Consider the following 22659-nt stretch of genomic DNA (forward strand, 5'->3'; position numbering starts at 1 on the left):
GGCCACCTGGAGGCCCCAGCCGAGGGCAAGCAGTGGAAGAGCAGTGACCTATGAGGCTCCCTGGGATCTATTGGAGAAGAGTGACTGGCTACAGTCACTTTAGAGTGGGGTTAGTCCCTCAGGCAGGCCAAGCCGCGGTCTGCGTGCATGTGGTGTAGCTGTGTGTGCATGCAGGAGATGCAGCCCGGTGTACTTGGCCTCTAATTCAGAGGCGTGGCGCACCCACCAGGCCTCCTGTGCTCATCTTCCAGTTCCCTTCTTCCTCCTCCCTTTCCTCCTCCTCCTTTCCTTCTCTCTCTCTCTCTCTCTCTCTCTCTCTCTCTCTCTCTCTCTCTCTCTCTCTCTCTCTCTCTCTCTCTCATGTTTTGGGATATGAAGAAGATGATCCTTCCTGAGGAGTAGGAGTGTGTGTGGGTGTGTGTCATGCTTATTGTCCTTGTCTCCTCTGTTGTCAGCTAGCTGGGCAAGGATTGTCTCTTATGAACTTGACACTTGCAAGTGCTGTTGGACCTGGACAATTCCACTTGGTCCTGGCTGCATGTGAATGCAGGACCCTGGCTATGTGCATGATGAGGCCCCCAGAGCACCTGGGGCTCAGTTGGGTGCATGAGGCTGCACTGTAGAGAGGCAATGCCATGTGGCTGCATGAAACTAGTGACACTGGCCTAGGTATCTGGTGATAGCAACTGATGGGGATGTATATGGGTACTTGGGGCTATATTGACTCCCATACTAGTGGTGGGCTGCTGTTGTTAGCTCTACTCTCCCTGATACGAATTACAAAGTAAGTGACAGTTCTTTTCAGAACACCCGGAATGCTGGTTCTGTGCCTTTCTGTCCCCATCACACCTTCCCCTTCCTCTCACCCCTTGGGTGTTCCTTTCCCTGTAAAATCCTAGAGAAAAGGAAAAGTGGTTTAATTTACACTAATATGTAAATGACTCCTAATAGCTTTTCTCTTTTCTCTTGGGAAAGGAAAGGGAGAGAAGGCCTGCTTTTTATGTTAAAATTTCTCTTTTTAAAAATAACTTAAACATCAACATCTTGGCCATAATATTGTATGATAGTTTTACAGTATGTTACCAATAGGAGAAACTGGGTAAACAATACATAGGATCACTCTGTACTTTTTCTTACAACTGCATGTGAATCTACAATTATCTCAAAAGAAAAAATTTGATATTTTTAATTAAAAAAATAATTTTTATTCTAATTGCAAATTTCCTGTCTATTTTAGAATTTTGAATTTTTTTCTGTAATGTTTAAGGAAGAAAATTTAAATCACTCAGGATCCCACCACCCAGAAATAATCAGTTGGTACTTTAAGATATGTTTTTACATGCCCCATAAATAATTTTTAAATTAATTGGAATCATACTCTGTGGAATCATATAGTGTTCTATTCTGCTTTTCTTGATTTATCATTATAGTGTGAGCATGTTCTCATTTATCAGTTCTTTTCTATACTATTATTATGACTGTATAAAATTCCATCTTATGGATATACCATAACTTAGGTAATTAATCTCCAGTTTTAGGCATCTAGGATATTTCCAGTTTTTTTCTAGCATCAGACATCTTTACATATACACCTTTCACTAACTATTCATTTCCTTAGGATGGCTTTTTGGGAAAATAATAAGTAGCTTAAAGATATAAATGTTTAAGTATAATTTACATATAATAAAATACACAGGTAGCAAGGGTTCATTTTGATGAGTTTCAGCGATTGTCAACAGGCACATAATCACCACTCACAAGATACAGGACATTTCCACATAGCCCCCAAGTTCCTTCATGTCCCTTTCTGGCCCACCACACATTCCCGACCCCCAGGGGCAACTGCTTTCTGACTAGGATATGAGTGCTTTTAAGGCCTTTCTTGTACAGTTCAGTCCCCGTGTATCCTTTGAGGAAGGAAAAGACACATTTTTAAAGGGATTAAGACCTAGGCAAAGGAGAGAGTCTGCTCCCACAGCAGCACTCCAGGCTTAACTAAGAGAGACCTACATACAGAGTGACAGCACAATCAGCGGTAACCCCGAGCCACCCTGGCCACACTCAGGGTCTCCACGCAACCGGAATCCATGCACTTATCCACTGGCCGCCTCTGGTTTGCCTGCACCTGCATTTGTGACTGTGGGTCCTGTGACTATTAGGCTGGAAGATGTGCACGAGAAGGAGGGCACCTGGTTGGAAAGAGGATGCTCCTGTGTGGGCAGAAGGGGTATGGATGAGGGAGCCCGGGCTGGGGAGGGAGTTTCCTTGGGTAGTCCATGGTCCATCCCAGGCTGACCTGCTTTTCTCTCTGCCAGGCTGTTCTTTGCCGGAGCCAGGGAGGGCCACCTTCCCAGTGTGTTGGCCATGATCCATGTGAAGCGCTGCACCCCCATCCCAGCCTTGCTCTTCACAGTAAGGACCCCTCCTCGTGCCAGTCCTACACACGCCCTCCGTCTTGTGCTTCCTCTGAGCTGGGAGTTCATCCTTCCCACACACACCTTCTGGTTTGCTCCTAGGGATCACCAGGTCCTAGATAAATGGCAAATGATATACATAAGCTTTACTGATATCAAGAGACATAGCAAGATATTTGAGTCCTTAAAGACCTTAAGGCTCTCAGACCAAGTTATTTCCATCCTCCCATCCTTTTGGATCAAACTGAAGTGACTACCTGAAGATTCTATAACTTCACAAAGAAACATTTCCTTTCTGGGCTCTCCTTTACGCCTGTTGCCCACAGAGTTGCACATTTGGGCCTCTGCTCGCAATCAATCACTGCACACCCCACCCCTCCCCAACCATCCTCTTGCCCCAAGAGGCTCTTCCAGTCTCTTGGCAGATGTCACTGAAATAAATTCAGTGTTAAGGGTACACCAAGTAAGAAAAACCGTAAAGAAAGGAAGACTAGTGCACTGGAAATGGAGAAAAGGAAATTTGGGATGGGGAAAAATGGGAGTAAAATGACCCCAGAGTAGAATCATTTAGCGAGAACTAAAAGAAAGAACAAAGATTTGTCCCCATCCAGACTTTTAAGTTATTTTTTTTTTCTTTTGGATCCTAAATAAAATATTGAAAATGACTTTGGTCACTGGAGAAGCAGTTAGACCAGGATAGTGGAGCTCTCGGAAGTCAAGGGCATTCGTTGTTCAACGCTAGGGGGAATTTCAGAGTGTTCAGATACAAGATGAAGGTCATCATGAAAGGTGACTAGAGAAAACTCAGTACTCTCGGCAGGCCACAGACTTCTTTCAGTTTGAGCCGCTGGTGCAGCACTATGACTACAAGGCGAGTCCTGCAAGAATCTGGCTTATTCCCTAGAAGTTCTTTCTGATGGCAGGAGTGAGAATCAAAATATTTAATCACTGGTGTGGCATGGGCTTCTAGAGGAGGTGGTGAAGTCCCCATTTTGAGACATCCTTTATGAAATGGCACCATCTCCCTGAGCCATGGGCATGATTCCTGACCTTTAAACAACTCCAGTCTTCAAATACCCTTCCTATCACTGATGCGCTTCTCCCCGACCCAGTGCATCTCCACCCTGCTGATGCTGGTCACCAGCGACATGTACACACTCATCAACTACGTGGGCTTCATCAACTACCTCTTCTATGGAGTCACAGTTGCCGGACAGATAGTTCTTCGCTGGAAGAAGCCTGACATCCCCCGCCCCATCAAGGTGCGAAAACCTCCCCGTGTGGTTCCCTCTCTCTCTTCTAGCTGCAGCTCAGATTTTTTAATCACCTTGTTCTCAGGTGCTGACCACAGGTAGTCTCTGTGAAGATAACAGACCATTTGGGAAGCAAGGGCCGGTGTGAATGGATGGGGTGGCCATTTATTTCCATTCTCTGCTGGGGATAGGACCAGAGGAAACTGCAGCTGGAGAGATAAGTTAGATTAAATGATACTTTCATCATGTCATTCCTTCATAAACTCCAGCTGATTGTTCAAGGTTCCCTTATCTCTCCAACATTTCCCCGGGCCCTCTAGTCTGGCCAGTCTCTTCCCTGTCGCTCCAGATAGCTGGGTCCACTTGTGCTATGTTTCTATCCCGGAATGAGTTTCCTCCTCCCAGCTGCCTCTCTGAATCTAACCATTTTCCACATAAGCTTCAAGTATCTCCTCTTCTTTGAAGCTTCCCAGTCCACTCCAGTTGTCCATGAGCCTCTTTTTAAAAAATACTGTGGCCCTTCACGTAACAGGGTACCCAGTGAACCTATTGATTGCTACAAGAAATAACTTCGTGATGGGAATGATGGGATTGCTCAGGCCAAAATACGTGAGAGTACTATGGGTTTTTCTGCAAATTAGAACAATAGAGCATAGCCCTGATTCATTTGAACAATTCTGTTCTGGAAGCAGAAGGAAACTAGATGCTTCTAGAAAATTCTTTCAGCTGAGAAACCAAGGGCTTTCCAAATCTCTGTTTTCCACTGCCATATTGCTAGCACTCTTAGAAAACCTACTACGGTGAAGAGAAGGTAGAATAAGCCCATCTCCCCATGACATGCATACCCTCTGAAAGGAGAGGACTAGGAGAAAAGCAGCTGAATCTAGACGCTTGACGAGGACTCTACTGAGAACTCCTACCTGTGGTCAACAAGAAGGAAAGCCCAGAGAGAGACGCTTCTTTCTGAACAATGTCAAGGCCCCACACTGCCTTATACTACTTTGCTAGGTTTCTCAATTTCTCGAGTCTTGGCAGATCTATCTTCTCAAATTGCTTGAAAAAGTTGGGGTCGATCCTGTGGCCAGTGCCATGTACCCAGATGAGGGCTCTGCCTAGAAGTGGGCAAGGAGCAGGGAGCTTGACTGACCCAGGTCCTTACTCATTTCTCCACTTCTCCCCTACCCTAAGACCTCAGTAAGTATGTACCAATGTACCAGCAAGCCTACCAGTCCCCACAGGATGCTCTGGCTGCCACAGGCACACAGCATGGATGACAGGGCCCCGTTGGATCCCACTCAGGAGGGAGGAGATGGGCAGCGAGGGCCGTTCCCTTCTTTGGTCCCCCGTTCTCTTCTTGTCCCACTGCCTAAGTTCACCAGCATTTCTTGACACAGCACTTACCCTATCAGGGCTCTGGGTGTGGGAGCCACAGAGCTGAGTAAATCCCTGCCTTGAACTCAGAGATGCTCCCTAAGGGTGAAGAAGAGGGAGGATGCCCCGATCCTGGGCCATGGGGTCTACACAGCTAACATAGCCTCTGTTCCACAGATCAGCCTGCTGCTCCCCTTCATCTACTTGTTGTTCTGGGCCTTCCTGCTGGTCTTCAGCCTGTGGTCGGAGCCTGTGGTGTGTGGCATCGGCCTGGCCATCATGCTGACAGGCGTACCCGTCTATTTCCTGGGTGTCTACTGGCAACACAAGCCCAAGTGTTTCAATAACTTTATCAGTGAGTTGTTGAAGGCTCTGGGTGGCTAGAGGGCCTCCTGGTCTGGGATGGAGCAGTCAGCAGTCCGGCAGGGGAGCCGCACCAGAATCAGGAGGACTGGGCTGGCCACAGAGCTCTAGGGAAAGAGTTGGGAGCTGGCAAGGCCAGGTGCCTTCCCAGGGACCTCTGAGGAGAGAACAGCTGACATTTCCACACAAACTGTAGACCTGCAAGAATAAGTGACATGATAGCCGTCCCATAAAAGCTGTCCCGGGCTGGGTGGAGACCAGTGGAGACCCTGGAATTGGTGGTCAGTGGACGTGGAGATGGTCGAAAACTGGGGCTTTGATGAGCAAGGGGCAGCTGGCAACAGGCTACCCAGAAACACAGGAGGCAGAGGAGGTGGCATCTCCTGGAGGGGGAGCCTCCTGAAGGCACCGGCTGCTCTGCCGGGTCGGGGGGAAACCCAGGGTGAAACCCGGGGCAGGAGAGCAGGGAAGGGCATGGCCAACCAGGCTGGTGGGGCACTCGGGACTCACCTGGTTTCTGTGTGACCTCTTCCCACAGAGTTGCTAACCCTGGTGAGCCAGAAGATGTGTGTGGTTGTGTACCCCGAGGTGGGAGAGAGATCAGGGACAGAGGTGATAAATGAGGACCTGGAGGATCAGCAGCAGTTCATCAGCCAATCCACTGCCTCCAAGGACAAGGACTCTATGGAACACCCCCAGCCCTGAGGGCCACCATCTCCTCTCAGCTGCCTCCTCCCTCCTTAACCCCCTTCCTGCCCGCCTTCCCTGCCTGGGTCCTCCTAACACACACACACCACCACCACCCCCACCCTACCCCACCCCCGGGAGTGGGTGGTGAAAAACTATAAACAAAGACACTAACATCTATACCCAGAGAACCAGCCCTTCTCCCCCAGGACCTGTGTCCAAAGCCAGGGCTGCCATGCTCTGAGCTGTCAGAGTGGAGAAGCTGGAGCGCCCTACAGGGCCCGCCTCCTGAACCCACACCTGTGCTGCCTCCTCGGGAGCCTGAGTTCAGTACTGCTTGCTCCTCCTCATTCCTGAGCCCAAGTGAGGCCTCAGCTCTGAGAGAAGCGAGAGAAGCGGCAGCAACAAGCAACAGTGAGCCAGTTCGGGAGGGACAGAAACAAGCAAATCTGTCACTGTTAAAGGTCGTTAAGAGAGACCCATATCCCCTCCCTTCACTAGGGACCCAAGAAATCAGAGGCAATGCTTCCTTCTTTCCTCTTCCTCACCTCTCCTCACCATGCCTCCGCCTACTGGAGCCGGAGTATGATTCCTATCTGGACACCACCCCCCACTGAGTTAAGGACCAACGAAGCAGGAGAACTGCCTCTCCCCTGACCCCCAGCCAGGCCTGTGGAACAGATTGGGAAAGGCTCAGATTGCAGAAACCCAGCCCTGTCCCTGCCCCCTGCATCCTTCCCGCAACTGGGTGCCAAAGCTCCCTGAAGCCAAAAAGGTCTCTCTTAAAGACAAAGCAGCTCAGCTTCTTCCTCGCCCCCACCCGTGAGAAGGGGTGAGAAGGGGCGGTCACCCTGTCACCCTGCAGCTATGCTCCCAACACACTCCCAGGTAGCCCGCACTGCCTGTGGCCCTATCACGCCCTTTTCCTCCTCTCTGGTCATTGGCTCCCAGACCTAGGACTAGGTGTGAAGACTCCCCAAACCCTGCAGGCCTGAAACCCGAGCCAAACCAGCCTTAAGTCACTTCCCATCCAAGAACTGGACCTAAAAATACTCCCTTATTTCTAACCTCAGGGCAGACCTGGTATGAAGAGCTTTCCCATCCCCCCAGAGGTAACCATCCCAGAACCTCAGAGACAGGGGAGAGAGTATATTCCGCAGGCCAGCTCCTCCCTCCTCCCCCAACTCAGATAACTCCTCCCTCCTTTTGGGTCCCGCCACCGCCCTGACTCTGGACAGCCTGCAGGGCAGGGTGAGAGGGTATTGGCAGAAAGCGCCCACTTTGGAGGCTCTTGGAGAAGCCCATTGTCCATGGCATGCCCACTCTGGCAGAGGCTGCCTTTCACTGTACTCCAAAGAAAGGAAGCAGCGTTTGCCCTGGGCCTAGAGCCTTCCCACCACACCTGTTGTATCAGGAACTAGGATCCTTTTATCCCAAAGCAGGAGTGCCCCCATCTCCCCTACTCCCCATTCTCTCTACTTAAACTGGAATACCCAGGAAACCCTCCTGGCCTGCTCTGGTCTCACAGCTTCCCACTCAGCCTGTCTGACCCTGCATCGGTGAAATGCCAGGTTTGGTCTGAGTTACGACCCCTTCAGAGTAGATTCTGAGTAGGGTGGAGTTGGCCTCTGGAGGGTCAGGGGACCATCCTTCTGTTCCCACTTCTCATTCCTTCAAAACCCCCCCTTTCAGTTATTTTTTTTTTTTAAGTGGATGCCTTACTTTTTGGATAAATATTTTTGAAGCTGATATTTCTATTTCTTTTGGATTTTTTAATGTAAGGTTGTTTTGGGGGGCAGGAAATTAGTTTTACCTGGATAATAATCTTCTGTCTTTGAGTTGGTTTAGGTTTTAGAAGGTTTGTTTATTTGTTTGTTTTGTAGCGGGTTTTTGGTTTTTTTCTTTTAACGTAATAAAATTTTAAATGGAATCGAAGTCGGGGGTAGTGATAATTCAATGATGCTCTGAGGCAGAGTCACCAGGCATTTCCTACCTTTGCCAGGACTTTGGTGGCCAGCTTGCTTCCAGGGTGGCGTTCCCAAAGGCCCTCGCTCTGTCCCGGGAACCGAGTGCCAGCACTTTCAAACAGCCATCTCTCCTTTTGAACCAAAACTTTCATTTCTTCTGTGAAGTCCCGAAGTGTTGTTAAGTTCCTGATCTGTGCCCTGTGCCGAGAGCCTGCAGACCAGCAGGCCGAGAAGAACCTCACTCCTACTCGAGGTGGGAGCGTGGGCACCAAGTGAGTGGAGGGAGGTGAAGGCACAGGTGGTCCCCAAGGCCCTGGGCAGCAAAGTTCTGGTGCCAGGGCAGCCAGAGCCAAGTGGGAAAGGAAGTGACAGCCCAGGCCTGCGGAGAGACACAAAGGGGGACTTGAGATAGCACCCAGCTGAGTCCAAGGGGCTTGATGGGAGGGGACCAGGAGGTGGGGTCCACTCAGCTGTACAGAGCCTCCAGGAAGGAAGGTTTCTAGGTGGAAGACTGGGAGTACTGTTGGACTAAGACAAAGGAAGGAACGGTTAAAGTAGGGACAAGGACCGGGTGCTTTGGGTTAATTGCTAGAGGAAGTTGACAAGATTAGACCCTGTCCTTGCTTGGAGTCCCTCCTATGCGGGCAGCTCTCCCGGCTGCCTATCCTGGGACGGCATCATTCCAGAGCCAGTACTGCTGACAGACGTGGGCAGGGGCGGGGGCGGGGGGTGCAGGAGTGTTAAGACATCCCCTCCACCACCTGGGACACTGTGAGGACACAGGCAAGCAAGACGCCGCCACTCCCTGTCCTGGCCGGCCCCAATGCTCCTCCCTTGGTGTTCTTCCAGACCGCAGTTGGAGGTTCATCATTCCCCAGGGCCACAGACACCTGGCTCCAAGTCCCAGGTCAGCCACCAAACAGCTGTGTGTCCTTGGGCAAGTCACTCAATCTGTTTAGCACTTTGGGGAGTGGGGAAGAGCATTGAACCTTAAGCATTCCTCAATCTTGCAGCCCAAAAGAGCAAGGGTAAAACTAGTCAGAGGCCAGTCTTGTGCAAGAGGCCCTTTTCCAAGCTTCACAGCCACCCTTTGGGACCCCTGCTCCCCAATACACACTTTTCCTTTCCTTAGGCTGCTCAAGGTCTCCTTTGTGTTGGCCCTTTCCGGCCAGTTCAGCCTTCCCCATCCCCTCTCACTCTGTGGAGACACCTGTCCCTGGGGGCCCCCTCTCTCTCTGTAAGGTGACACCTGCTGATCTTTTCAACTCAGTCAAATGTAGAAATGTGGGTTCTCTCCTCAGCAATGTGCATTTATTTTTAACCTGGGTCTCCCCTCCCCCCCATCTTAACCCTGTCAGTCACTTTAATGCTAGGAACTCAGATGCTCAGACCTTAGGGAAATTGGGAGCCTTTTAGAGGTCACCGAAATCGTAGCTACTTAAGCATTCATTTATTGGTACAGTCACACGACAAATCTTTTTATAACCATTGTGTCCAAAGATTTTACTATATAATGTGGAATAGCAAATTTATTCCTCAATATTCCAACTCAGCACAGACTTCAAATATTTTGTTCAATTTTACCCATAAGAATATTCATACATGTCAATCCACCTGTCCTTAATTTTAATTCAGGCAATATGGTCACTGCAGTTAAAGAGGTCCAAAAGATGGATCCAACCCTACCCCAAGGAGCAGATAGTCTACAAGGGGACAAAGCGAGAATGCACATAGCACAGATGTGTGCCCTTCACGGCATCACTGAACTGCCCACTGCAGCTGGACTTGAGCTGCTGCAGGCAGGGGCCGAACCTGCCAGATCCCCAGAGCCTGCACAGTGCCTGGTACCTGTGTTCAAAAACGTTTGTCACAATGAAGCATCGGATGAGGCTGCAGACAGCGTACCTGCATAGGGGACGCAGGAGGTCAGAAGAAAGGCAGGAAGAGACTGAACATTGCTTTCCGTACATTATCTTATTCAAAGTTGAATTAAACAAGCCGGCAAAGTGGGCATGACTGCTGCCATTTTACAAGTAAGATTAAGTAACTTGCCCAAGGTCATCAAGCTGGTGATGAATACAGGATTTGAGTCCAGTTCTGACAGTTCACTGCAGTGCTCAGCCACCTCCCTGTGGGAAAGACTTGGTGAAAAGGTGGCCTTTGAACTAAGGCTGGGTACAAAGTCAGTTAAGATAATATATATGCATTGCTTCAGTTAATGCCAAGAGGTAGCAACTGCAGGGGCAAGAAGAAAATGATCCCTCTGACCTGGGAGGCTTTCTTTCTGCTCCTGAGCAAGTACACAGAACACCTAACAATCTCCCGGCCCTTGACTGGCACTGCCCTCCCTGACCCCCTTCCTGCCCAGCACTCCATTCTCCCCTGCCCAGACCTCCAGAGCTTCTCTTGCTCAGGCAAACCCCTCGGTTAGTGGAAACACTGATGTCAGTGCGCCAGCAACGTCAGCCACCACCAGCCTAGGAGGTTAGAGACTGAGATCACTTATCTCCCCATGGCCAGAGCTGCCCAAATTTCTCATTTCCTGCCGGCTCTATTTGCACACTTCTCTGCTTCCTCCAGCGCTGGTCCACTCACTACTGACGCAGTCATTCCTTCCCTCCCCGGGGGTGGCTGACTGAAAGCAAAGAAGGCTCTCTGAGTCACACAGCTCCCCCTTCCCTATGCCTTCTTGCCTGGTGGTTTCAGGAACCAGCCCATTATCCTCTCCCCCTAAATCAACGCAGCATACTCGTATGACCTTGGGTGGCTCAGCCTCTCAGCTTTGTTTTCCTCGTTTATAAGGCAAGGGTAAAAATACTGTCTGTCTTGCTTACCTTCCTACTTAACTCACAGGGAAACTGTCAGCATGGAAAAGTGTATGTTTCAATGATTGAAAAAGCGTAGCTCCAGGAAATGCCAGGCTTTAGCCATCATCACTAATATTTCGAAGTCAGGGAAGGAGAGAATTTCTCCTCATTGAAACAAGGGCTTGGCCCCAGTTGTCTCAGCCTGTCCACCCTCCCTGTAACTAGACTGCAAGCCCTCATCCCGGCCATGTTTCCTTTTCCTCCTTCCGGAGAGATGGACGCCCAGCCTGGGTCTTGCTGATGCGAGGACTGTGGGAGGCTGCCCTCTGTCGGCCACCTGATTCCCGACCACAGCAGCTCCTCAAGTCCTGTGCTTTGGACCAATATGGCCACCTGGTGGTCAATAGAGGCATTGCCGCCAAACTAAAGTAGCTCAGCTGTGGTACCTGTTTGTCCCAGGGTCCTTAGAAATGGTGGGGAAGGCAGAAGAAATCTCCCCAACTGGTTACCAAGATCTGTCTCTGGAATGCACGCAGATCTTCTCATGCCAGATCAGGATTTTCAGAGAAAGCACCTCAAACCCTGCACAGAAAGCTCCTGGGGTAATGTGGGAGTAGTGAAGGAGGAAGGAAGATAACTAACCAGGGATGTAACTTGCCTGACTTGTAGGCAGTCCTGTCTGTCTACATTTGAATACTTTCTTTTAGTGTTCAAGGCCACACATATCCCCTCTGCATTTGCCCCACTGTGGCCAGGCTTCTAAAACCTTCAACTCCCTCCCACTCCCAGGCACCCACAGCATTTGCTGGTTGTAAAAGAGCCAGTGATATATCTCTAGGTGTCCCTTCCTTTTCACTGGACCTATAGTCCCTTTTATAGATGAAATGTGACAGATAAAAGCAGGGTCAAGGCCAGTGCCTCTGACAGAAGAGAGTAAAGAGTTCCCAGAGCGGGGGAAAAAAACGGAAGAGAGAGAGGACCCGGCATGAGACCAAAAGTGCAAAGAGCAAGTCCTGGGTTTCTCCTAAGACCCTGAAACAGAGCCCCAGGAAGAGGTGATGACAAAAGACAGGACTTCTCAAGGCTCACAAGAGGAAGTGGACCCAAGAGACACACACCAAGGTCAGAGAACGGCCATGCAAAAGGAAAGACAGCAAACCGAGCTATAGCAAGCGCCTGAGCCCTGCGGCCAAGGCACAGGAAACTGGGCAGAGCCCCAGGACCAGGGCGGGGCAGAGCGCCAGCCTGAGGCTCTGGCAGCACAGGACAGCTGAAAGAGAGAGGTTCTGGAGCCACCAGAGGAGTGCAACTGTAGGTTCCTAGGGCAGCAACCTGCCTGGGCCTGGGGCACAGGGCCCAGGTCCTTACCAGTCACCTCAGCTAAGCCTGGGCACTCAGGAACAGTGCCAGGCTGCTAGAGCCAGCCAGGGCTGGCAACATATGAGGGTTTGGGCTATTGCACAGACCTCGTGCAAAAACCTAGCAAATGAGCATGCCCTGCACCACGACACCGGCCCCGTGTATGTCTTGGCCCCAGAACCTATCACTACTTCCTAAACCCCTCAAACACCCACTGGACTTCACCCAGGAGGTTGTCCTAGGAGGTGGGGCTACAAAAGGAACTGACTGCCCCTGGGGGTGGGTGGAGCCCAGCCCTGCGGGGTACCATGAGGGAGGCGTGTCAAGGAAGGAGCTCAGCCCAGGCTGGGGGTCGGCACTGGAGGAGGGTGTTCTCGGTCCATTCTGACTTGGCACCCCATTCTGCACAGAACGTTTTGGAAGTCGGAGAGAGGAGGACACTCAGAGGGAGGCGCTGCTCTGAGCAAGGACTCTGGACTCCCCTGGACTCAGCAGGGACAGGAGAGGCGTCGCCAGAAGCATCAGCTCCTAGGTGGCTCCGAACTCTGGCTTGGACCCTAACCAGAGAGTGCCCCAACCGCTAAATAGGCCGGGGCCCCATTTCTCTCAGGCCTGCATCCCTCCCTCAGGGTGCGCCCTGCCCCTCCCTGAGTCACCCCAGGGAGAGAGGGGGAAAAAAAAGGGAAGAGAAAAGGGCATTAAATATAGAGGAAGGAAAAGGAAACAGCAGAGGAGGGAGGAGAGAGGCCGCACAGGAGTGGGTGACAGAGGAGACCGAGAGGGCAGATCTAGGGCAGATCTAGGGCAGGGGGAGACCAAGAGAGGTCAGGCGGAGCATCCCAAGGGTGCCCCAAGAGCAGGGCTCAGGGGCGGGGAGCCCAGGGGGCGGGCTGGCAATGTCTCACGGGACCTACTACGAGTGTGAGCCCCGAGCTGGCCAGCAGCCACTCGAGTTCTCAGGGGCCCGAGCGGGGCCTGGGGAGCTGGGGGACATGTGTGACCATGAGGCCTCCATCGACCTCTCCGCCTACATCGAGTCTGGGGAGGAGCAGCTCCTCTCTGACCTCTTCGCTGTGAAGCCGGCACCAGAGACCCGAGGCCTCAAGGGCCCCGGAACGCCTGCCTTCCCCCACTACCTGCCGCCAGACCCACGGCCCTTCTCCTACCCCCCACATACCTTCGGCCCCGACAGGAAGGCGCTGGGGCCTGGCATCTACAGCAGTCCAGGGAGCTACGACCCCAGGGCCGTGGCTGTGAAGGAGGAGCCTCGGGGGCCCGAGGGCAGCCGAGGGGCCAGCCGCGGCAGCTACAACCCTCTGCAGTACCAAGTGGCACACTGTGGGCAGACAGCCATGCACCTGTCCCCGGCCCTGGCAGCACCCAGTCAGCCCCTGCGTGTCCTCAAGGTAAGAGCAGGTCGATTCTCTTCCTTGGCTTCTAGGGGCTGGAGAGAGGCCCTTGCGCATGGGGGTACGCTGAGCTACCTGCTTACACTCTTAACAGATCTGTGTTTGGTGTCTCTCTGTGGGCACAAAGCTCCCTGTGCCCACCACCCAACCGTGACCCTGTTTTGCTTCTCTGTGAATTCGCTCCCGCCCTGAACCCCACCATGTCCTGCAGTCGACTGTGACCAGCTTCCCTGCCCTGACCTCAGGCCCTCCACCAGCTTCTCCACTGCCCGCCCACCCCCTCCTCTTGTTTCTCTGCCGCCTGCTTCTAGAAGGGGAAATGCTTGCTGATCATAGAACTGGAGACTCGAGATAGATTGAAAGAAAGTGTCCTCAGATGGTGTGAGAACATGAAGGAGAGTTTTGGTGAGAGCAGGGACCCCATGCATCTGACAGTGCAATGGCTGCTCTGACCATGAGCCAGGAGCTGGCTCTGGACCCCACACTGATTCGATGCGCAAGGGCGCTCTTCACGGCCTTCGCTCTGCTTCCTGGCCAGCCCTCATCTCTTGTCCCTCTGTGCCTTCCCCTCCAGGCCCCTTTGGCCACCGCCGCAGCGCCCTGCAGCCCCCTCCTCAAGGCGCCCTCCCCAGCGGGCCCCTCGCACAAGGGCAAGAAGGCAGTGAACAAGGACAGCTTGGAATACCGGCTGCGGCGGGAGCGCAACAACATCGCCGTGCGCAAGAGTCGCGACAAGGCCAAGAGGCGCATTCTGGAGACGCAGCAGAAGGTGCTGGAGTACATGGCAGAGAACGAGCGCCTCCGCAGCCGCGTGGAGCAGCTGACCCAGGAGCTGGACACCCTTCGCAACCTCTTCCGTCAGATCCCAGAGGCCGCCAACCTCATCAAGGGCGTGGGGGGCTGCAGCTGAGCCCGCCGCTGCAGACTGTGGGCACCAGCCCTCTGGCCCAGCGTGACCTTCGGGACCCCCGCCCCCTGCTGGGGTTCTAGAGCCTCTCCCAGGCCACGCCTGAGACATAGACGGTGGACAAACGGCAGCGGGTGGCAAGGGAAGAGGGCAGGCCTCAGCATTATGATTCTGTGCTGAATAAAACTGCACTATAACTCGATGCTGGGGCTGTACAATGGATGTGTGTGTGTGTGTGTGTGTGTGTGTGTGTGTGTGTGTGTGTGACAGGGAGCTCCAAGGACAGAGAATGCATGTGGTTAGGTGTGCATACCTCTTGACTCCATGCCCAAATGAATATTTGGGAATGTTCCCAAATATTCAACAGACACACTGCCCACACTTCTCCCCCAACATACCACCTGGCCAGATGGTGTGTCTGTCACTCTGTTCTCTCCTCCACCCCACCCACTCTGTCTCCTAGACACAGATGACACCCCCACTGCCACCCCACAGGACCTGCAGCATTCTCTGGTTACCGTCCTAGAGCTCTGTGGTTTGGAGGGAGATCCAGCACCACCCAGGCCCTAATGCCCAGGCCTGCTGACCCCAACCCTGTGCGCTCTCACCTTGAGGTATCGGTCTGGGTGCTCCTGCCCCAGGCGACCAAGGAAAAATTCCAGATGGCTCTGCTGTATTTGCGCTCCCTTAGCTCTTGATCCAGGACTCGATCCCTTCTATCCAGATCCACAGCTTCGGTCTACCAGGGGCTGATGGGCTCCCATGGCTCCCTCCCACCCACTCCCATCTTTTTGCCCTTCATCTCCAGGGCTGGGTGACTAAACCGTGAGGATCTGAGTGCTTGTGGGATGACTCTATTGGGAAAGGCCTTGAGGCCTCTTTGTATATAAGAAACTTGATAGCCAGGAGGATGACACCCACCCGTGCCAGTGAAACCCTACGTTCAAAGTATTTTCTCAGGCAAACTGTCACCTAAGAAGTCCAATAGTAAGGACAGTGCTTGAGAGCCTCAGTTTGAATCTCCCTCTGCTACTTACTAGCAGCGTGCCCTCGAGCCATTTACGTCTGTCTATCTGTGCCTCAGATTCCTCATTTGCAAAATAGCAGTAGTGACAGTCCCCACCTCATTGTGCTGTCATGTTCACAGATAAGCGGAGCCTGGAGAGGGGTCAGCGTGAGTAGTTGTTATTCCATTTTGCTAGACCCAAAAGGATCTCAGAGATCTCATCTAAACTTTCTCATTTTGCAGGTAAGGAAACTGAGGTCTCAGAGAGGAAAGAAGAGCACGCAATTCATTAGAAGCAGAACCAAAATTAGCTCCATACAATCACAGATCTCAAGAGGTTCTGGAAAAGACCTCAAGAGATCATTCAGTGGGCTTTGCCCTCAGACAAGCGAGATAGTGTGAGCCACATTTTGTAGATAAAGCAGTTGAGGGCCAGAGGGGGTAAGAGTCACTCTCCTGAAGCTCCTCGGTCCCTTCACTATCCCAGCACAGGGCACCTGTGTCTCTACTCCAAGCTCACACCTTCCCTCGGAGGGGTACAGCACGGTATGGCACTGAAATCCTATTTGTACATGATCAGGGATGCCAGACAGAGTCAAGGCAGGAGACACAACACCAGCTAGTTAGAGTCTGTCCTAGGTCACCAATGACTTGTAGGACACTGCTGAGAAAGTCTGAGTTAGACATTAAGGAATAACCCACTGAGAGACAGAGAGACTGGAGTCTGGGTCCTCCCTGTTTTCTCTCTCTCCACATCTCCAGTGTCAAAACCTTCCCATGTCTCGGGCATCCGTACGCGCTGTGCCTGCCTTGCCCAGCACTCGGTCCTTCTCCTGCCTTTGCCTCAGTGTCTCTCAGGCATGATCTCTCCCACATTTGTGTCCTGGATCCCCCCCACCCCCACCCCTCCTGATCTGGTTTGGGTAGACAGATCTGAAACTTGCTAGGCGGTTTATTCCCTCACCTGCGGGGTGGGGCGGGGGGGGGGGGGAGAGGGGTGGGGGAGCTGAGTTTAGAAAGGGGAGGTGCCAACCTTTGTGGATGCCCAGGAGAATCCTGCACCTTCCTTTCAACCCAGGGGATGTGTTGTAGAAGGCGAGGTTGTATAAGGGGGTGTACAGAACACGCTGAGTGACTCAACCTCCGGACTTCCTCTTCTCAGCTCAAGACCACTGCCCCTTGACTTATTTTCAAGGTTCTCGATGATGCGACCTGGGTTGCTTCAGCAGCAACCCCAAGCTTCTTTCCCACAGCTCTGAAGTGTGTCTCCTCTCAGCCCCCACTGTCCCATTGGCTCCTCAGGGTGGGTGGCTGGCACCAGGACTGAAGAAGAGCCAAACCCCAAATGAAAGACAAAGGCACACCTGGCCACAGTGTATCACAGAGCGACAAGGACACCCCAATCCTCTGTGGTAGATCATATCACTGGGAGATGACAGGTAACCAGAAGTGCACCTTTTGAACGAGGCTTTTAACGTGACCTCAAATGGTTTGAGCCAAAGTAGCTTATTCAACAAGCATCTTTCCTGTGTCAGGCCCTTGCTGTGGCATCTGAGATAAACCCAGCTCTTAGCTGAAGGAAGAAAAAAACCAAACAAGTGCACTGGATGGCTTCCTCTGCTCCTCCTTGGTCACCCTGCTGTGTTCCAGGTGGGACAGGAGAGTGAAGTTAGGTGCTTGTTCCCAACCCTTCCCTGACAGGACAGGTACTTTCCACAGCTCCCTCTCACAGGAGCTCTGCTTAATGACCTTGGGTGGTTACCGCCCCTGCTTGCAGTGACCAGCCCTACTTTACCTCTCAGGGCTGTTTTCTTTCATACCTCTATAAAGCACCTTCATTAAATTCATTAATTACTCCATCTGAATATGCTCTTTGGGGAGACAGAATTTAAAAAAAAAAAAAAAAACAAGCAAATGTGAGGCTATTTTAGCTGGGGTGACCTCTCTGAGGAGGTGACTTTTAAGCTGAAACCTGAAAAAAATTCAAGAAGCGGGCAGATGTGCCAAATTGGGGGAAAGGGTGAGCAGAGGGGAGAGCAAACGCCAAGGTCCTATGGTGTGTGTTGGGGGTGGGGAGCAATCAAGTAGAAGAAAGAAAGCCAAGAGAGGCTGGCAGAATGGAAAGAAGGAGGAAGGGGAAAAGCAAGAAAAACGTCTCTCTCCCTCCAGAAGGGCATCGCAAATGACACTCTTCCTATTCCCACTGCCCTAAGAAGCTGGGGTGGGACGAACAGCAGGTTTGTTTCTGTTCCCACCGAAGGCAAAGCAGATGGCAGAAATGAGGAGCCCCCAGGAAGGGAGGGCAGTTAGTCCCGACCCTGCTTGGGGAAAGGCTGGAGGCCTGAAGACATGATAACTGGGGAAAACCGGCAAATCAAGGTGCAAACAGCACACGCATGCATTCCTATTGCTTTAGAATCCACAGCTTGGGCCCACTTTTCCTTCGTGAGCAAAAATGGGCACCAGGATGAGAGTCCTGCGCTGAGAGAGAGGATCTCAGGCCCCAGGGAAGAGGCCAAGAAAGAAGGCTGTTTGGAGATACACCAAAGGCGGGAAGCTGCCCAAGGTGAGCCTGCCAAGGTCAGTCCGTGGTGGAGGCTGCTTGTGAAAGCTGCTCCCCCTGCTCCTGCACACCTCCCCACCCCACCCCCTATGGATTGCCACATTCCCCGGGCCCCCAGGGCCCCCATCCCAGTGTTGCAAGATCCCGGTTGGGGTTATGGGGTGGAAAGGGGCCTCTTCACCTCCACCCCCTACCCTGCCCCATGCCAGTGAGGGGACTGCGGGGTGAAAGGGGCTGTATGGTTGATGCTGAGGCAACAAGAGCCAGGGCTGGCAGAGGGCCTGTGCACCTCCTCTTCCACAGGCCAGTCACTTCCCATCACCCTCACCGGCCCCCGGCAGGCAGACCTCTCTCTCCTCCCAGGGCTCAGCCTGGCTTGCTCCCAAATAGGAAGGGTCCAACGTGGGCGGGACTCCCGGCTGGCGCCTGTCAGCTACTCTTATAAGCGGGTCTGGCCTGTCCTCAGAAAAACTTCAGTGGCACATAAGGATTTCTCCAAAGCTACCTCATGGAGAGGTGGTGGGTATTTTCGGAGGAAATTAGCTGCAACTGGCCACCAATTCTGACTTCAGGGAGACATAGGAAGGTCCTGGGACTCGGGGAAATGAAAGCCTCTTAGTAGAGAGAGGTCCACCTCCAGAGCTATAGCCACCCCTCTGCAGAAGCAGGGATCTGAGGTAGGTAGAGGCAAGCCAGGTGTAGATTGGATCCATCCCCCATGCCCCACAAGCCAAGCTTCATCCCGAACCCAGCCCCAAACTGTCCAAACTCCTGTTGCTCCCACACCTAGCACTGTCACCCCTGGCCAGGCCATCCAACTCTGCTGCAATCGGGACGGTTTGCAAAATGCCTGCTAGCTCCCGCTTTGTCACCATCTGAGGTTAGGACTGTACTTGGGAGATAAGCTCAGGCCCCACCCGCCTGTCCCGAGTGAGGCTGCTGGCCTGCTGCAATCGGGACGGTTTGCAAAACCCCTGCTAGCTCCAGCTCTGTCACCATCTGAGGTTAGGGCTGCACCCCAAGATAAAGTCTAGCCCCGCCCACTGGCTCTGCCTTCAGACCTCTCAAGCAGCAGGGCTAAGAGACAGAGAGTTCCTGGGAAGCCCCCCCAAGGTCTGGAAGCCTCACTCGGGCCCAAAGAAGACCCAGTCCTGTCCTCCCTACTTCTCCCCTCCGTCCCAGCCTCGCCTTTCACACTGTCCTATCTCCATCCTCCCCCTCCATGTACTCTCACCTTCCATCTTCTATCCTCACTTCTCCTCCCACAGCTGCTGCCTGTCCCTTCGCCACACTCATTCATTCATTTATTCATTCATTGGCTCAAAAAATAGCTAATAGCACCTACTCCAGGCCGGGTACTTTGCTTGTTATGGAAACCACAGATAAATAAGGAAGACAGTCCCTGCCCCTGTGGGGCTTACCGATTCTTGAGGTGGACAAACGGGATCTCACAAAATGTCATTCTCAAATGAGAACAGTGCTATGTGGAAAAAGTAAAAAGGTGGCCTTGACGGATATTAACAAGGGCATCTGATTTAAATGTGTCAAGAAAGGCTTCTTTGAGGAAGGAACATGTAAGCAGGTATTGAAAAGGTGAGTAGGAGTTAATCTGGCAAAAAGCAGGGTTCCCAAAAGAGGGAAGTATACGCAAAGGCCCCACACTGCAGGTTCTTTCTAGTCTGTGACAGAGGCTAAGGAGGTGCTGGCAGACTAGACTGAGGCGGGAGATGAGGTCAGAGAAGGGCTGAGGCAGCATCTCACCCTGATGGGAGGAACATCAGAGGCAGTAATGACTCCAAAGGAAGAGGACATTTGTTTTCCTGACAAGAAAGAAGGGATGGCAGCAGACACGGAGACAAACACAGGTTTGCAGCAGGCTGAGGCTGGCTTGTTTCACTGTGAAAGAAGAGGTGACTGGGCTACGGCCATGCTACCCTGAACAAGCCCCATTCCGTCTGATCTTGGAAGCTAAGCAGAGTTGGGCCTGGTTGGTACTTGGATTTGAAACCACCTAGGAAGACCGGGTGCTGTAGGCATAAATAATAAAAAAAAATAAGGGATTGTAAGTTGACAAGGTCCTTGCAATCTGCAAGGTCAACCAAAGATTGCCTCTCCTAAAAAAAGAAGCAGGAGGAGGAGGAGGAGGAGGAGGAGGAGGAGGAGGAGGAGGAGGAGGAGGAGGAGGAGAGGTGACTGTAAATGACTGAGCAGGAGGCTCAGAGAAGGAGGCTTGAAGGGGTAAAATCCTGGAGAGTGAAAGAGGGAGCTGATTGCTGAGATTTCTGACTCAGGAGTGCCCAGCTGAAGTCAGTGGTGAAAATTTTAGAGTGACAACAGTCTGTCCTCTGGGGAAATTTCCTTCAGTGGTTCTTAACTGCTTGGGAGCAAATGGGGCTTACCCAAGGAGGCAGAATGGACAGGCCAGACTGGAAAGGGAAGCTGAAGGCACTTACAAAAGAGCAATTTAGTGTCGAACCTAGAACCTAAGGAGGACAAGGAGAGATGAAAAGACAGGAAGGGCCAGTGGTTCTTCAATGAGCTTGTAGAACAGCTGCAGTGAGTCGACTTGAGCAAACAAACCATAAGGAAAGGAGATCGTATCAGAGAGTGGGATGTTTGATTCAGTTATTTCATAGGTGCTGCAGTTTCTGGTGATGATAAGGTTCCGGGCATGACTCTAGGAGTAGCTTGCTAAGATGGAATGGAGAAGAATGTTAGAGAGGAAAGGGTGAAGGAACTGAGAGGTCGGCATGCTGGATGGAGCAGCCGAATGGATGATACTCCCCACTTAGGATGACTGCTCTGCTCAGCTCTCTTCTCTCCACCTCCCAAATCCCACATTGCACATCTCTTTCATCTCCACCCTTTCCTCAGCAACATCCTTTCTCCTTATCCATATCTAACTTCCTATCTCCACGCACCCATTCACACCTTCATCACCATCCTCTCTAACTTGTATTCTGTCTAGTCCTACCTTCTTATCACCTTCATCCTCTCCTTACCCATTATCTCTCCTCTCTCCACCTTTTCTCCTCACCCTCATCTTTCTCGTCCTGTTCCTCTCATCACAGCTTTATTTCTCCTCAGTGCTGTGCACTTGAGCAGCACTACTGTAAGATACGTTAAAGCCTGTGCTTGGGAGCCTAACTACATGGGTTCAAATCCCACACTTGCCACTACCCACATTGACTAATTTTGTTGTGCCTCGGTTGTAAAATTGGGACAATAATAGCACCTACCTTGTAAGGTTGCTGAAAGGATTACATGAGTTTAAAGTGCTTTAACCCAGGTCTGAGCACAAAAGAAGTGCTCGATAAAATGATTATTATTCTCATTCTCTGTTTACGCCGTTGCTCTATCCTCACTTCCATATCTTACCTCTATTATCCCTCCGAACCTACTTCATTCGTTTCAAAGAGCCAGAGATGAATCAGACTCAGCCCCTGCCCACAGTCTAGCGGGGAAGCAAGCACAAAAATAAATGTCAGGAGAGTATAAGTGCTTCTTCCAAGATGTGAAAGAAATGCTGCTGGAAAACAGAGGACATGCAAACTAACTCAGCCTGGGGAGTAAAGTGTCAACAGGCAGATAACCTTTCAGCTGGACCTGGACCTGGACCTGGAAAGATGAGGAAGAATTTGCCAGGGAAAGGTAGGAGGTGGGCATCCCAGCAGAAGAAACACGAGGTGTTTCTTGTGCTTCCTTTGCTAGATAGTGTGAAGTCTTGCAAGCCTGTGCGAAGTTAGAGTGAGTGAACCCCTACCCTGGCAGGGCACGCCCTCCTCAGCCTTGCCACAAGGGGGCAGCAAAGCATTAGGAGCGTCTACAGGCGACGGGCAGAAAATCTGCAGGGAGCCACGCAGACCTGAGGTCCCTTGGGCAAATCCTGCCCAAGAGGTTTTATTCCCAGATTACAGGCTCAGTCAGGAGGGGAAAAAAAAGACTTCCGATACTTAGAGAAAAAGAGTAGGTTTGTCTTAGAGAAAGAATAAGAATCCCCTAAAGACTTGTACACATGTTGATAAGAACAGAATAGTTCTCTGAGCTTAAGTGTCTATAGAATATGCCCTCTTGACTTAGTTTTTACCGTGAGCCAGACATTGTCCTCAGCACCTTGCAAATCTTACTCCTCATCACAACCCTATCAGGCAAATACAATCATCTCTACCTTGAAAATGGAAAAACTGAGCCACTTGGCCAAAGTTACATAGATAGAAAGCGGCAGAGTTGGTTTGGCTCCTGAGTTTGGATACCTCCCTTGTAATGGGCGGTGTGTGCCACAGCTCTGGAATGTAAAAGTATAAAATTCAGCCTCCCCTAACCTTTGTCACTAATTAGCTATGTTGCCTTAGGTCACTTCACCCTGACCTGCCTCTTCAAAAGTTAAATAATAAACGCTAGGTTCTGTTCCTTCATCCACAAACTGAGGACTAGGCCCTCTGGGCTGTGCCGAGTGCTGTGGACACAAAGCCAGGAGGCAGGCCCACCTTGAAGGAGTGCGGGATGTGGAGGGAGAGCCACTAGGCCAACAATGCTGATGGAAGATGACAGGT

The 22659-nt window shown here is 51.8% G+C and overlaps 2 protein-coding genes across 3 annotated transcripts in view; both read left to right on the plus strand.

Moving 5' to 3' along the window:
* The window catches only part of SLC7A8 (solute carrier family 7 member 8), a 47372-nt gene extending 39349 nt beyond the window's left edge, over positions 1-8023 (plus strand). For both annotated transcript variants that reach the window (XM_016120477.2, XM_016120478.2), the window contains 4 exons: positions 2316-2412; positions 3527-3676; positions 5216-5393; positions 5940-8023. In XM_016120477.2, the coding sequence (XP_015975963.1) occupies positions 2316-2412; positions 3527-3676; positions 5216-5393; positions 5940-6106 (592 nt within the window). In that variant the 3' untranslated portion in view covers positions 6107-8023. The remainder of the gene's footprint in view (positions 1-2315; positions 2413-3526; positions 3677-5215; positions 5394-5939) is intronic.
* A 2212-nt stretch (positions 8024-10235) lies between these two features.
* CEBPE (CCAAT enhancer binding protein epsilon) lies at positions 10236-14736 on the plus strand. Its single transcript, XM_016120473.2, has 2 exons — positions 10236-13627; positions 14205-14736. The coding sequence occupies exons 1-2, from the start codon at positions 13118-13120 to the stop codon at positions 14538-14540; spliced, it is 846 nt and encodes a 281-aa protein (XP_015975959.1). The 5' UTR covers positions 10236-13117; the 3' UTR covers positions 14541-14736.
* The last annotated feature ends 7923 nt before the right edge of the window (positions 14737-22659 follow it).

Source organism: Rousettus aegyptiacus, unplaced genomic scaffold, assembly GCF_014176215.1.
Source record: "Rousettus aegyptiacus isolate mRouAeg1 unplaced genomic scaffold, mRouAeg1.p scaffold_m13_p_3, whole genome shotgun sequence".
NCBI lineage: Eukaryota > Metazoa > Chordata > Mammalia > Chiroptera > Pteropodidae > Rousettus > Rousettus aegyptiacus.